Source organism: Crocuta crocuta, unplaced genomic scaffold (assembly GCF_008692635.1).
Source record: "Crocuta crocuta isolate KB4526 unplaced genomic scaffold, BGI_CrCroc_1.0 scaffold262, whole genome shotgun sequence".
Taxonomy (NCBI): domain Eukaryota; kingdom Metazoa; phylum Chordata; class Mammalia; order Carnivora; family Hyaenidae; genus Crocuta; species Crocuta crocuta.
Window position 1 is genome coordinate 1516303 of NW_027528869.1, and position 17014 is coordinate 1533316.

Here is a 17014-nt window from a genome sequence, read left to right on the forward strand (position 1 = left end):
TACTATTATATTAATACTTAGTTATCATTATTAGTTTTAACTGGCCTAATAAGCAATTGAGGTTTAACAGGGCATAAATTAATCCATGCATTTCTTCAGTACTCAACACGTAACCACTGGAGCTCTGTGAACTATATTCGTTCATTGACTTGAGGTACATTTTAAACAGCTTCTGAGAATTCACACTGAAAAACAGGTAAGGAAAGGAGGAAATAATTTCAATAAATGATAGATGTGCTTTACCTTCTATTGGTTTAATTAAACAAATAGATATTTGTGCTACAACACACACACACACACACACACACACACACACACACGCAGACAAACTTCAGCTTCCTGGAAAAATGAAATGTCTTCAGTTTATTTTAAGAACATGAAAAGAAGCAGCCCTTTTCCAATATTCTCTCAAATTATTTATCATTATTTATTACCTATGGAGGGATCATTGCAATGTTCTTTATAAGTAAGCACTAGCTTGCTTACATCATGTTCAATTACTACCTGTTTTTGTTTAATAAAATGATATCAAATTTTAAAAGAAATGATTGATTTCTTATTAATGTTCTTTTATCAGCAGTTATTTTGAATCAATGCCCATGAAGCCAGTTTTGACACAGAGAAGAAAAGACAAAGAAAATATGTTGTCAAAAAGTAATTCTCAAAAACAGAGTCACCAGTTAAATCCTTCACTGGACAATTTATGCCACAGATCATACTGGATATTAATTGGATCCACTGCTGTGTCAGATCCTGAATATAAATATAACACTATTAGTGATAATTAGAGATAAGTAAGAAAGGTGCACACTGATGAGAGTAGGATATCTGAATGCAGTTGGTTCATTCAACACATATTTAATGAGTGTGAAATATGCGCCAGGCACTGTAGAACATTAATGATGATCAAGTGTATACATCTCTGGTACTGCAGGATAGGACTCAAGCATTTACAGGAGTTGAGTGGCAGAGAGCCAGCTGGAGGAGTAAAGAAGCCAAAGCCAAACCTTGAGGGACTTCTATGCCCGTTGAGGTGTTTATACTAACAGTAATGAGGCACCATGAAAGACTTCCAGAAAGGCAAATTTCTAAAAGATCACTCTAGTCAATGTGCGAAGAGAGGACTGAAGAGAAAGAAGACTGGACACAAAGACCAGCTGGATGAATATCATTTAGGGTAATTTCAGGAGAAATGAGAGGGTTATTTGGATCCATCACTAAGCCACAGAGTCTGGCATCCCACCTACTATAGAATCATAATGGCCTTCTACTCTAGATTTTCAATCTGTTCAGCATAGCCTCGCCATGGTTACCTCTATTCACTTCATCCTAGAATTCTCTTCAGCTGTCTCTAAGATGATACATAAAATCCCTGTCTTAACCATGTGTTTATTGCTGAACACTGAATAGATATGCGAGTACCAAGTATCTAGGGGTAGAGTCCAGGGGTAGAGAGTCACAAAATCCCAAGAGCTTACAACAGGGATGAGTATCTTACCATAAAGTGACAGCTGCCAGGAGAAGATCATTTATAGCACAATTTTTGAAATGGCTAACTTCCTGTGATTCACCTAGTTTTTGAAAAAATCAGCTCCTGTGAGGTAAGCCTGATGAATCAGATTACCTGTCTTACACTGTGTTGGTTTAGCTACATGTAGATACCAAAATCTATCAAGTTACTTCATGTCAGATTGTTCTTTGTTATTTTAAATTACTCTTAGATCCCCCAAAGCCACAGCTATTCCCAAGAGAACCCTCATCTGGTAACAAATTACAGTGATTAAGGCAAGTGATAATGGTGACCTGAAGTAATGCAGTGAAAATGAGGAGGAAAATGATTTAAGGGGTAACAAAATAGGATGGCTACTTAAAGATGCATTAGATAAGGGAATAATTATGAGGCAATGGCTCATTCATACGTCGGTTTATTCATTGTACAAATATTTACTAAGGGCTGAAATGGGGTGCTCATACTGAACCAGAAGCTGTGCTGATGCTTGACATGGGGTGGTAAAAGGTCAGATATGGGGGTGCCTGGGTAGCTCAGCTGGTTACGCATATGACTTTGGCTCAGATCATGATATCAGAGTTCATGAGTTCAGCCCCACGTGGGGCTCTGCGCTGAAGCATAGAGCCTGCTTCAGATTCTCTGTCTCCGTCTCCCTCTCTCTGCCCCTGCCCCCCTCACATTGTCTGTCTGTCTGTCTCTCTCTCTCTCAAAATAAATGAATAAACTTAAAGAATATTTAATGTTGCTGAGGGATAAAAAATGATGCACAGTTAACAAAGTAAATGTTTCGTGCCATTAGGTAGATAGTGGTATCATTTGCTAAGAGGTGGAACGAACGAGGAGGAGCAGGTTTGGAATATGCTGAGTTGGGTCCACAGTGCAACTCGTGAAGACTTTCTCCCCAAGCCTGTTATTGGTAATGTCCCTAACCATTTGCATTAAGTTATGTATTCCTTTGGTGTAATTAAAAAGCGGACGGCTAGGTGTCATTTGTTTCCCTTTATAAGTTCAGAAGAAACATACACAGGTGACCTTATCAGATGGAAGAGCCCGAATAAGAAGGGATCAGAAAGTTTTAGTTGGTTGACGGGAGGAGAAGGAAGAAAAGTGAGCAAAAGAAACAAGAAAAAAAATTAACATGTACTGAGTATTTACTAGGTAACAAACACTGCTAAGTGCTTTCTGTTTTTAAGTAAATAACAGAGGGGTAAATATAAAATTTTTACAAAATAAATAATAACTAAGATTCAGTGAAATTATTCAGTTGGTCAACGACACAAATGTGGTAAGTGAGGAAACAGGCATTTGCATCAAGGTCTATCTGACTCCGAATCCTGAGCTCGTTTTGTTAGATGCTGCTTCCCAGTGTTACTTATCCTTGCAATGACAGAAGTCAGCCATGCGGGTAGAGAATTTGGAAGATTCCTGGGGACAGTACGTGGAGACCATTGGGACAGATGTACATGCTGCTGGCTGTCTTCATCCCCAGCCTCTCCCTTTGGCTCCTTCCCTGGGTATTATGCTCACCACTCCCCCCCATACCACCCACTTCTCATCATTCTCTCCCTAAGTGTCACACACCTACCTGCTCTGGGCCCCATTTCTTCAGACCCTCTGAGTAGACCTGGGCTAGAGTCAGGACTCATTAGCAAACCTGCTGGGTGATGATAGCTAAATTATCTCATGTGAGCTTTCATTATCTCATCTCTAAAGTACAGGTAATTATTCCTGCCTCGTGCCACTTGAAAATTTATACATAAAATTATCCAATATTCTTATTGCCATACAGGAAATATGCAACACATGTTTCGGTGTTTCAGTGTGAAAATGTCAGAGAACATATGGTCCATGTTAATAATGAAGATAATAATAATAATAGTAATAATTTGGTCCATGTTAATATATGAAGATAAGACTAATCAGGTCTCTCCATCTCTTAGGTGACATTCATGTTTTTCATGTCACAAATCTCTAACTCGATAGAAAGAAGCCATTTAAGGGCAAAGGCCATAATTTCTAATTTATGTCTGTTCTTATAATAGTTAATACTTCATTGTGAAAACAGTGTATTTTTATTTATATTGTAAAGATACCTCTGGGGAGTTCTTCTGGTCTAAAGTTATTGTATATATTCTGATCAGATGTGTGAAAGGAGGATTAAATTTTGGTAACCTGTAAGAAAATATAATTGATTGGTGATGCCCTAAAGCCTCTCTGAGACCAAGCAGCTGCTCTCAGGCTCATAAAGTAGCACTAAGAAGACATCTTAATGCCCTAGACTTTGGAGAAGTCTTGTGATACTCCTTGTGAAGGTAGTCACACACGCTGAAACTCAGTCTTAATTGCATTTAGTGTCTCTGGGCATTGATTTGGCAGCATGGGCTTCTCTTTTGGCTTCAAAGGGGTGTCATTTAGATGGCTTTCCTTTTAGAACCAATACAAAAACCATTCTGATGGAGGTTATAAAAAATGTTTCAAATCCTCTTCAGAATTACAATAACTTTTGTTAGAATGAGGCACTGTATTTGGTTTTGGATTCTCCAGTAAGCTTGAAGAATCTTATAATTTTCCTTTCTGACTTGATAAATGACCTTCAAAAAAGCAGTTTGGCAAATTACCATGATGCTAGGCCATCATAGAGAGATTAGGTAGGAGCACTCACAACTGTGTATTTACCAAATCAGAAAACAATGCAAGTTGTCCTACATGTACATTGACTAAATTTACTGAAAAACCATCCCTAGACAAATGCTAAATTGCTCTCTGGATATTTGAAGACTGTAAATAGGCTACCTAGAGTTTATGTGAGTGACTTGGACTGGCAATAAACAAAAGCTTCCCATCATTTCAATAAAGTGCAAATAGAATCGCAAGCAAAAGAAAGTAAATACCTGTTTAAGATGACCATATAATCAATATCTAGAAATTCAGTTATGACTGTTACTTAACACTTTACAACTGATTTAATTTTTAAAATTTGAGATGGCACAATTTTTAAGTGTCAAATCACCGGTAAAGAGAAGTTTTCAACTAGAACTGCAGTAAATCATCTGTGTGCTGTGCAAAATGAAGAGCAAATAGTGTAATTGAGTCCGTGAATGGGTTGAGAGGATGGCAATGTGAGATTGAGGAAGACAGAAATCTTGGTACTGTCTTCTACTGTACATAAGTCTTCCCCTTACCAGACAGAGATTTATCATTATACAGGGAGAACCTCTTTCAGAAAAATAAAAAATAAGCCGCCATTTGAATTTATCTGGAAACTACATTTGCTACATACAAGATGTTTAGTCTCATTTGTATATTTATTCATCACTCTTCACATGTAGTTTTGATTCTAATCTGACCATGAACTTTACAAACCGAACTTCTGTGCTGATTAAAAGTAACGACAGTGCGTTTATGAAAGTGAGCAAATCCGTGATTCAAAAAGACACCTTACTAAAGGGTCAGGATTTTATATTTAGAAAGAATGTCTGAAAGCATGGAAGAAATGCTACTCTTTGGGTAAAGATATTCTATTGCTGTGAAAATCAGACATTAATAATTCATTTTTCATAGTATCTGCACTTCTGGCTCTTGGAAAGGCATAATAGTTTGAAAGGCCTACGGGGGTGAGAAGGAGCATTATGTGCCTATCTGAGGCACCCTTTAAAGTTAACTGACCCCTCTGTATCAGGGTGCAGGAAGCCACCCTTGAAACATGGAACAAAATTTTCTCCTATTTAAAATCATTCTGAATTAATGTTGTCTATAACCTCCAACTTTGGAAAAGCCTATATGGAATTAATAAAATAAATCAGACAGAGAGAAGGGTTTGAAGAGTATACTTCGGGAGCTGTGTAAAAGAAAACGGTAAAGACTGTCAAGATGTTCCACCAGTTGGTTCCAATTATTAAACCTTCAAAAATATAAATTAATTATCATGATAGGCATGAGGGCCCAAAGATGAATTAGACCTAGTCTCTGGCCTGGAAAAGCTCACCATCTGGGAGAGGGGACGATCACTAAGAGTTCATTGTGGCTAGTAGTCTAAGGATGGAGATACATACAGGGTGTTATTTGAACAAACAAGGCAGGAAGTTATTCCGACTTGCCCAGGCCAGGAAAAGATGACATCTGAGCGGAGTCTAAAGGCAATGAGTAGGTATTCATCAGGAAATGTTAGTGTGTTCTGGAAAAAGGTTGGCATTGTAAAAGATGGTCCATGATTATGTAAACAAAACCACTGAAAGAGAAAGCAGTGTGATGTGCTGAGGAAGCTAAAGGTGTTTGGACTGCATAAAATATCAAGTAGGAGGTGAATAGAGATGAGACAGAAGATGTTAAGCAACAGACAGACGAAGGAAAATTTTGTATGCCCTGTTAAGGAGCTTGGAGTCTATTCTTTAGGAATGGGAAAGCCCTGAATATGAGCAGATGAGTGACATGCTTCCAGCAAAGTAGTGGCAAAAAATAAGATACCATGTTTGTCAAAATATCCTATTAATATATCAACATACAGTTCATATTTCAGTAAGCCTCAGCTTCTCTTGTGGATAACATTTAAGTTACAGATTAATATTTATGGAATAAATGTTGCCTGTGCATATAAATCTGTGGGGCAAAAGAAATAAAACCATTAAGTAAACATCTAAGACAATATATAATTATGTGCATTATTTTTAAACATTCTATTAAGATAGTAAATGTGAATTCCAAAAAAGGAGTGTTTCAGAAAAGGAGTTGAGACATTAGGGCAGCTGGAAAAATCTAACTTGGAAATTAAATTGAACTTAAATTGCACAAACCTATAAATCTGTTTTGTTTCTCCACTTCTGTTAGAGAATGCAGTGTGATGCCCACCAAATATTGTCCTTGCCATACTATGTTTCTCAGGCCCCTTGCCATTAGGGAAGGCCATGTGATGAGTTGTGCCAAGGAGGACGAGGCAGTAGTGTTACAGGCCACCTTTTGACTCAAGCAGTGAAAAGTTTTGGGGGAATTTCTAAGTCCTTTTTTGCCCTGTCGTGAAGTCTGACAATGTTTCAGGAGGTTGAGCCCCCAACAGTCTGGGTTTGTGAGTGACTGCATGGAGCAGAGCCCTTCACCCTGATCGCACCGGATAAACTTATGTGGACCATAAGTCAGAATAAACCTAGTCTGCCCAAATGCTTTCTCCATTCTTTCCCTCTCCTTCCCCTACTGTTTTGTGCCTTGCATAAAACCACCAGAGGGATCTAATGCTCTTCTTTTGTTCTGCACAACAATTTTTTTCCTTGTGGGCACCACTGCTTTCAGAAAATAGAAGACACAATATAAAAACAACAACAACAAAAGGCAAAGACAAAGATGCCACAATTGGACCAAACTTTAGAAAAATATTAGAGACAATAGATCAGGATTCTAGCTGTAGCTCTATCTGGGAAGGACTTGGGTGATTGTTTTATCTTACTTTAATTGGTTTTCCAATTTTTCTAAAATAAGCCTGCATTATTTTTATAATAAAAATAAGCCCTTTTAAAATTAAATTTCAAAAAATGATTTGGAAGATTGCCAGAAGTTGGTTCCCATGAACACCAAACATAAATGAAGTAGAAAAAAAAAAAGTAGGTAAGAGTCACCTGACATTTTTAGACTCTAAACATATGTGTGGATTCAGTATATACAATTCTTTTCCCCTCTATTGTTTAAAAACATGATCTATTACAATATTGTAATATCAAGTTATAAATATTTTATAGTTTAAAATAAAATATTTAGCTTATTTCTTAGAACTAAGATTTACTTAGATACTGTGCTGCCTAAATTGTGTTTGAATGTACTGAGAAGTGAAACATTAGTCTTATTCATTTATTTGCTTCATTTTGCTTTTCTTCAATAAATTTTCCATATATGATACTCAAAAACATTCCCAGAAAATGTTATATTTAATTAGAAAGCCTTGATATTTAAATTATCTGCTGCTCTCTAGAAGCTAATATTAGAGGAAAAATGTCTATTACATCTATTTTTACCTACAGATTTAGCATTTGAACATATTTGTTGAATTTTTAAGTGGTTTTGTTTTACTAAATTTTGCAGGTACGATGAAAATATTGTGGAAAAATTAAATTAGTATACAAGGTTATGGCGGAACGTTGATTGCTTACCTGTTAAGATATTCTAATTAGACCTTTTGCAATTTAATTCCCCATAACTTAAATCTTCAGATTTCATTTTGAATTAATGGCTTACTGAAACTGAAAACAATTTGTGTAGAGAAAAAATTTTAGCATATTTAAGATCTCAAGGATCTGGAATTGATTAAACTAACAGTATCTTGGCTGAAAATGCAATAGATATATAGCCAACATGAGGTGTTAAAAATAACTTTGATATACATTTTTTCTATTCTTCAATTTCATACGCTGCCTAGAACTTCAAATGTTTAAGAGCTTGATTCTCAAAACTGGCAAGGTTGGGAACCAGCCTGTAATCTACAAATAAAGCAACACCTTGCCCAAAGCTCTGATTTTTTTTCCACAATATTTCATCATTTTCTCCCAATAACATTAAATCAGGACATGTGATGTTTGTGTTTACTAAAATAGAGCATGTGTTTCAAAATAAATTGTGAAACCCTGCTTTATATTCTTAAATAAAATTCTACCTTATAATAAGTCAGTGAGATCGAGTAACATTCTAGTCTGTGATATGTCTACTAGAAATCTGAGAGTCTGAGAAGTGTAAATAAATGTATAAGGTCATGCAAAATCTAGGCCAGACCCACCCTGAGTGAAATTATCTTCATGTTTCAGAAACAGAGATCATACACGAGGGCTGTCATCATTGCCTGATTATTGTTGATTATCTCATTTATGTTTTATCATTGTTACCAAAAAATATATATATATATGTTAAAAGTGTATGTTAGAAAGTGTGTATTTCAAAACCTCTCTATTTCTCTATTTTAAATGATTGCATAGAGAAAAAGCATGGCCTGCTGCATTTCCAGTGAAAGCCCTCAATTGTACCATCACTCAACATTGTATCAGATCTATGTTGTGAACTAGACACAGTAGGCAGGAGAGGGGTAAGGAGAAAGGATACCTCCACAGAATCAGTCTTAACCCTCTACGTTGTCTCTTCCATCCATCTACTCCTCCTCCTACTCCTTACAGATCATGAGCTCAGGAGTTGTCCTTTCTCCATTTACTGTCTCCGTGGCTTTCATAAATCACTTGACCCTCTGAGCCTTGTAAAATTGTAGTGACAGTATCTATGTCATATTCCTATGTGTGAGTTAAAATGAGATAGTACAAGTAAATTGCTTAGAACGGGGCTTGGCACATGTAAGCACTCAATGTTTGTTATTATCATTAGTGGTGCTATTAATTTTAATGTTATCAAGGCACACACTTCTTTGTTTCTATTAGGCACTTCATGCTATCTTTCATTCTACCATCTTTTTTTTTTTTTTTGAGAAAGAGATACAGAGCAAGCGAGGGGGGCGGGGCAGAGCGAGAGGGAGACAGAAGCCCAAGCAGGCCCCACACTGTCAGCACAGAGTCAGATGCAAGGCTTGAACTCACAAACCATGAGATCATGACCCAAGCCAAAGTTAAGAGTCGGCTGCTTAACTGATGGAGCCATCCAGGCACCCCTCTACCATCTTTTATTTTGTCCTTACCTGTGTGCTGTGTAAGTGTCTATATCCATTTTGGAGTCATGAAGATCAGTAAGACACACTGCGTTCCAGACATGGCCTGTACTACACTCCTGTACGTGGCCAGTCATCATTTCATCAATGAGGTATTCTTTATCATTCTATCTCTCCAAATCTCCAAGTTACGAATTATTTCACTATATAGTTTGATCCCTTGGAATGAAGCACCACAGACAAGCACTGTGGATGGTGCCTTTGAGAATCCGGTTTTCCAGCTGCCTATTTGTCATCAGCATCTATTTCAAAGATTTACCGCTTTGCTTGAGGCAACTGCCATACTGCCCCTTCAGCCTCAGCAAATGGTCTTGCCTATTTCGTGGAAGAAATAATAGAGGACATTAGATAATACTCTGCCCATCCTTTCCAAACAAAGAACCAATTACCTGTGTTACAGCTTTACCTCTTTCCCACTGTCTTGGAAAGAGAGAGTATCTCCCTATCAAAACTAATGTGTTTTTTCTGAGCTTCACTGGCTAGCCTTTCCCATCCTCCCTAGACCTCATGGAAAAATATTACTTTCTTATTTTTAAAATGTATGATACCTTCAAACTCCATTTCCTATCCCCCCCCACCAAAGACTCATTCTCCCAAAATACTGGTCTAACTTTGCTTCTTCCATTTATTCCCAAGATACTTGAAGGAAGCTTCAAATTTGCCTTATCTTTCATACTCACTCAACCCTCTGCAGTCTAACTTCGTATAACGCTTTCCGTGATACTTCTAAGCACCATCTTCAATGGAGTGGACATGGGAGGTCAATTCCTTACATCTGCTACTGCTGATGACTTTTTATCCGCACCTCCTTCTGCCTGTAAAACATTGCTCATTGCTGATTTCTACCCTGCCCCTCTCACAGCTGCATCTCACTTGCCCTTCTGCTCCTTAAACCTGTGCTTTCTGGGTTCCTCAGCCCCTTTTTGCACTCTACAAATTCTCCTAACAGTTTGCACACTGTATACTTTTCCACATTCACTGCGTTACTATCCACCTGCCTCGAGTTGAGCACAAGCAAGGCCACCATAGCACGCACTCACATTAGGATGCCACACCTGGAGATGAACTCTGTTCAGTTTTCAGTAAAATAAGGCTGCTTAAAGCATATGCCTGGATAGGTCACCTTATTAGGAAAGAAAAGCAGAGCCGATTTAACTTGCCTTAAACATACACTCTACTTGTAGGCTTCTGCTAAATGCTTGAAGGGAAACTAACAGTATAGAGTAGAGGACAAAAAAAGCATTTCCTTTATGCAAATGTGCAGGACAAGATTTGATCACACGTAAGTATTCAGAGTTCAGGGATTTCGAGGCTCCAAATAAATGGCTAATTTTTCTTGGCAAATGAAATTGAATTATTAAATTATCATACTGGTGTTGGACATTGCAATGGAAGGGAAAAGAAACCGTCTATTTATTTCCCCCCTCAAGGCCATGTTATATTAGAATGTTTCCTGCTTAACAGCTGCACCTGCTGGTAAGGACAAAAGATGCACGATAACTTGATTTTGTAAATAACTTACTGCAATAGGCCGAGACTTTGTGCCGTACCTAATGGGCATGTTGCCTCCTTCTCCTTTGATTGTGTTCCTTTTTTATATCACTTAAAAGGAAGAGGCTTGTCCTGTTGTGTGTACTAGCTTAAATCTGTTTTTGTTACTGCTGGAAATTATTTCTGTTGTCATCTCATCCATTGTCAGCCCACTGTCAGTAAGGCTTGTTTTCAGAATTTAGGGTGAGTTTGCTAAGTGAAACTGTCAACCTGCTCAAACACACAGTCAACTCTATTATTTGCAGTGTTAAAGAAATGTAGTCATTCCTTCAGCAAAGTTCGTCTGGAAATAAAAGGAACACGGTTTTAGAAATGAATAAAAAAAAGGAATAATTTGTGATCAACCTAATTTTAGATAAATTTTAAATACATCTTTGAAGGAATACAATTTAAAACAATTCTTTGATGTTTGACATGAGAGGAATCCAAGAGGGAAAAAAATGCTTAAAAAATATGAATGACACCTAATTTTTTTTTCCTTAAAACACTAGCATTGGGACCCAGAGCCTAAAGAGTATATTTTATATCCTTACATTACCGTAAGTGCTCAGTTTGGAGACCTAAAGAATCATGTGGCTCATCAGACATATGGAGAAAGGATCCTTACCATTCTTAAACGATAAAATATCATTAATTTTGCATGAGTATTATCGAGTGAATGCTGCATTCTTTTATTCCTTGTGTTCATATTTAAAACCAATATAATAATTTTTATGTAATCTATTTTTCTGTTTCAAAAAAAAATGACAAATGCTGGCTCTAAACAAAGAAAAATGGATTGTGCAAGCTAGGTTCACCTCTCTTTTGTATTGCTTTTAAGTTGATCCCTTAAGGAGGGGCTGAGGGAATTGATAGAATCCGTGTATGGAAGGTGGCCAGAGGTGCATGCCATGTCACAAGGTGTGAATAAGATGTAGTTACCATGGTCCTGCTGGCAAGCATATATCCCAGGCACCCAGCACCTAGTTAGTGAGATCTTATTCTACATGCCACACACAAGCATGCACACTCACAGGCGTGTCGTACTTATGACCACGTATATAGGGGAAGAACAAATCTCAGGAACCATTGATATAAGACTCACTTCCTAATAATCCACCATCATGGTTAAATCTCAAAGATATTGTCATGATTGTCATGGGGCCTAAACACTTTTGTGTTCACAAGCCCCTTCCTCCATGAAACAAAACATTAAGTTATATTTTATTATTGCATGAGTGTGAAGACAAACTTATTAGTATGATGTAACAAAACACTTTTTTAGCTAAAAGGTTTTTTTTTATTTCCATCTAATCAAAAGATAAATAAAACATGTTCATGGGTATCTAAAAGTATTGTGAGCCCCAGACATTGCCTACTATGTCAAATGAATAAGATAGCCCTGAATACCTATGAGTTCAGTTGATTTTGTAAATAACTTACTGCAATAGACTTATTGCTTATTTACTGCCAGATTTATCACCCTTACATTGACTACTCACTTAAACCCCTGGATTGGGAAATGCCAATAGAAACTTTCTACTTACTCATATGATGTTACCTGAGATTTAAAACCAAATTTCTAATCATCCACAAATTAGATCCACCTCCAACTTGCATATTTCCATCATTGCTCCCATCTTTTCCCATTCTTTCAAAAATAAGAACTCAGGGGGTGCCTGCGTGGCTCAGTAGGTTGAGTAGCAGACTCTTGATGTAAGTTCAAATCATGATTTCACAGTCGTGGGATTGAGCCCTGTCTGGGTACTGCGCTGAGCATGGAGCCTGTTAAGATCCTCTCACTTCTGCCCCTCCCCTGTTCCTGTTCTCTCTCTCTCTCTCTCTCTAAAAACGAAAAATAATCTTAAAAGTAATAGGAACTGAGGAGTATTCCTGACTCTGCGTTTCTTCATATTGTATATTGAGCATTCAGTTTGAATGAGCTATCTTTTTTGACCTTAGTGTACAATCCCCACCACCACCCTTCACAAGAGATTCAACACTTCACACATGAGCTTCAGCACAGGATTTCTAAAAGGTTTTCTAACCTCTTTCCTATTATAGTTATTCTGTACATTAAGGCTGGATTAATTGCAAGAATCTCTAGTGTAAATAATATAAAAACTAAATATTTCTAATTTATGACCCTATTTTATAAACTGATATCATCAACTTATTTCTCTCAACTCCCCAGATGAGGTCTTCATTGGTCTGTGGCATGTTCCTTGACATCCACCACACAAATCACACCTGTTCCCACCTTGTCTCCTTCTGTTGAGCTGTTCTCTCCCCTCATTCTCCACCAAAAGCTTCTCCACAGTTTCAGATCCAGATTTAGTTCTATGCCCACCACAAGGTTCCTCCCAAGTACTCCATTTAAGAAGATCTCACCATTCTCTAACCCCTAGCCATTTTCAAGGCATACTATTACTGCTTACACTAGCCTCTCCTGTATATATCTACTCACTTCCTAAGTGTCATGTTCATCACATACTTTGTGTGTTTCTACAGTGCTTAGAAGGGTACTAGTTATAATGACAGAGAGCTAATATTTATTTATTAGTACCTTAATTAAAACATTTTAATTAATTTTTTAAAATAATGATTATCCAAAATATTTGTAAGCTACAAAATTACCATAATAAGTAAAAATGGAAATAATACTGCTAGCCTTTTTTTAAAAAAAACCTATATCCTATATATGTCGAGGGGTTTTTTTTAATCATTTGTAGTGATTGTGTGCTGGTATCATATAACAAGGAACCCAGAATTTATCAATTATGTTGGATAGAAACCCAACTCAAACTATTTTAAGGTTGCTTCACATTCAACCTTTCAACAAATATTTGCCCAACAGCTCTTAAACCTCAGCCTGTTGTTGATTGTGCTGGGAACCTGGAGACGAACAAGAAGTGCTCTTCTTTCACACTCACAGAGTTTACACTCTAGTGGAAGGAGACATACAATGCCAAGTAGTACTAAGTTCTGTGAAGGAAATAAAATGGAGTATGATCATAAATAGTAAATGGGAAGCATAGGAACTCATTTAGACTTAATAATCCTGTAGTTCCCCTCTGTAGACCACTCAAATGAAGTGTGCATGACAAAAAGGAGGTGGGCAGAGGAAAAGTACAGGAAAATCTGAGGAAAGGAAATTATACCTTGAGAGAAGCAAAAGTGCAAAGTCCTTAAGGCAGGAATAAGCTTGACATAAGAGAATCAGAAAGATCAGACTGCGCTGAGGTCATGTGTCTACTCTTAGATCTTGCTTTGTGACTTGAGATATTCTTATTGACCCCCAAGTACCACGTGTCCACTGCCGTGAGAGGGAACAGCTCCCTCAGAGCCATAGCAGTGAGGAGAGTCTTCTGAGAAGGAAAGGAGGCAAGAGAAGCAAAAGAAAAATGGTCCTGCACATTTTGAAAAAAACAATCTAATAAGAAGCAATGAAATCTGGGTTCAGGATTTCTACAAAATAGAAACTCAACTTCATAGATCTTTTATTTACATGCCTATGTTTCATTCAAACATAGATTGTGTAGATTTGAAAGTTACTCTTCATGAAAATCGGATCATTAGTCACCTTATTAGTAATCGTGTCGTCTTTCCAGAAAAAATAATACACCAAAAGTTTTGTGACTTATCTCCTGATTCCGGTTCTGTTTAGTACATTATGCTGAAGGAAGTACAGTGGTCACGCCTTATCTGTGGGGAGATGCATTCTAAGACCCCCAGTAGATGCCTGAAACCAAACCCTAAATACACTACGTCTTTTTTCCCCTATGCATACATACCTATGACAAAGTTTAATTTGTAAGTTCACCACCATAATAGATTAACAAAATAACTGTTAGTAAAACAGAACAATTATAACAATATACTATGATAAAATGTATGTGAATGTGGTCCCCCTCTCAACCTGTCTTATTGTACTCACCTTTCTTCTTCTTGTAACGATGTGAGATGATAAAAGATCCGCATGATGAGGTGAAGTGAAGTGAATGATGTAGACATTGTGACGTAGCGTTAGACTACTGACCTATGATGTGTCAGAAGGAGGGTCGTCTACTTCTGGACCACAGTTGTCCGGGGTAACTGAAGCCATAGAAAGTGAAACTGTGGACAGCAATACCACAAATAAGGGGATTTGCTGTATTTATAGTCTCGTCTTGGAATTTTCCCGTGCATAGAAAAATTATGTGTAAATTTGTCTGTTACTGAAGCAGCCTAGTACAGTGAGTAAGAGGTCAGACCGTAGAGACAGACATTGTTTGTGTCTTAGTTCTGCCCCTTAGTATCTGTGTGACCTTGGGACTCTCTGCCTTACTAGTCCTCTCATCCTTAAGTAGTGGAAATGATAGTATTTACCTTATAATGTTTGTTGTGAAGATGAAGTAGAAGAAACTTATATAAAGAACTTAGAGGAATATTTGGCATGTAGTTAAGATTCAATAAATGTTAATTACTATTATGATTATTACTGATTTGAAAAACACTAGAAATTATAAAACTTCATATAAAATGGAAATCCTCAGAGAAATGCTATAAAATAATGGGATTGTTTTGAGATGATTAATATTATAGTGTTCTACTGTATTTTTCTTTTTTTTTGAGTTTATTTATTTATTTTGAGACAGCACACAGAAGTGGGGAAGGGGCAGAGAGAGAGAATCCCAAGCAGGCCCACACTATCAGCTTGGAGCCCCATGTAGGGCTCAAACTCATGAACCATGAGATCATGACCTGAACCTAAACCAAGAGTCAGATGCTTAACGAACTGAGCCAGCCAGGTGCTCCCGAATATATTTTCACTTTTTATAAACCAATAAAAACACATTAAGCTCCAACTACAATATCCAAAATCATTATTGTGGTGCAAAAAATATAGAATAATATTTAGCTGGTTTAAAGCACATACAAACAATTGCAACTGAGGTTCAAAACTAGAGTATGAATGAGAAGTTTAATATTGCATGTGCTATTACACACAGTAATTTAGAAAATGGTTCTAACGCTTCTAAACCAAAATGAAGAAATACATACACACAAGGACAGAATGTGAATGGTACTGTGTATTGCTGGTATAAAAAGAAAAAAGTTAAAAATGTGTTACGATGCAATGAAATGTATTTTATTAGAAAACTGTACGTTGTCAATAATACCATTACACCAGGTGTTTTGATCTCTTTTATGAGTTTATTGGGATTTCTTTTTATCTAAAAACAGATAACATTTTAAGACGATGTGTGACACACTAATAATGCCTTGACCATATTCTTTCAGTACACTCTGTTAAAATATTTAACCAGTATTGGCCCAATAAAAGAGAGAATCTTATAATAGACTAATCAAATTTCTTTCCTTAGAAAGCTTTAATATAAATGTTTACAGCATTTGACGTATTCTTGTGAGAACATCAGTTCTCAGGTTCTTTACTTGATTCATTCATTTGTTCCTCTGCAGCCCTAAAACATACCAATTCATTTGGTACTCAGTAGATCTTGAAAGAATAAATGAGGAAGAGGATGTATGAAAGCGAATACAAATAATTTTAGTGTAGTAAGATCACTGGGTAATTCCTCTTCTTGTTGCTGTACAAAAGAGAGAAGAGTGAAGATGGATATTAAGGGCTTACTCAGTCACTGGCTTTAGGTAAAGATTGTGTCATGTTGCATCTCCGGTCTGGCTTGTCAGATTGGTGTCACTCTACCCCCATTGTCAGATGAGAAAATCGAGGCCTAGACAAAACGTATGCCAAAGCCCACAGCTAATTAATGATTGTGCCACTGTTCACATCGGGGTCTGTACAGAACACAATCCATTTCTGTAACACCACATTGTGCTGCTTCCTTGTAATTAATGACATTAGGTGTTAATGTCACTATTTCCCCATCAATCTTCACTTTCAACAACCCTTATGATATATAAGAGACTAAATACATAGGTAAAATTATTTTTTCTGTGCATTTCTGCATTTTTATACTTATAAGCCAGACTATGAAAGAAAGAAGTCTTTTGTACCAGTAAAAATGATCTCCAATCCTTTTTTCATTTCAAATTTAATTTTTAAAATTTCCTTCTTATTCCCCATTATCTGTCCCTCAACTCCTTTTCTCCAACTGAATAAATAAATAAATAAACACACAAACAAAAAATCAGGTTTACAGTAATGTCTAAGATCCTTGACTTTTTACTAATATTGACAAGGCACAGAATTGAACTTTAAATTTGTGTTTCCAAATAAACATCTAGTTATAAGGACTACATTGAAAGGAAACTAATGAAATTCCAAG

The 17014-nt window shown here is 36.8% G+C and overlaps 1 protein-coding gene across 2 annotated transcripts in view; it reads left to right on the forward strand.

Annotated features, from left to right (window-relative positions):
• Positions 1-1364: 1364 nt before the first annotated feature.
• Positions 1365-17014, forward strand: part of LMO3 (LIM domain only 3) — a 148539-nt gene continuing 132889 nt past the window's right edge. Inside the window, exons 1-2 of one of the 2 annotated variants that reach the window (XM_077756381.1) lie at positions 1365-1601; positions 2310-2426. In XM_077756381.1, the coding sequence (XP_077612507.1) occupies positions 2369-2426 (58 nt within the window). In that variant the 5' untranslated portion in view covers positions 1365-1601; positions 2310-2368. The remainder of the gene's footprint in view (positions 1602-2309; positions 2427-17014) is intronic. The other variant, XM_077756385.1, reaches the window with a different exon arrangement.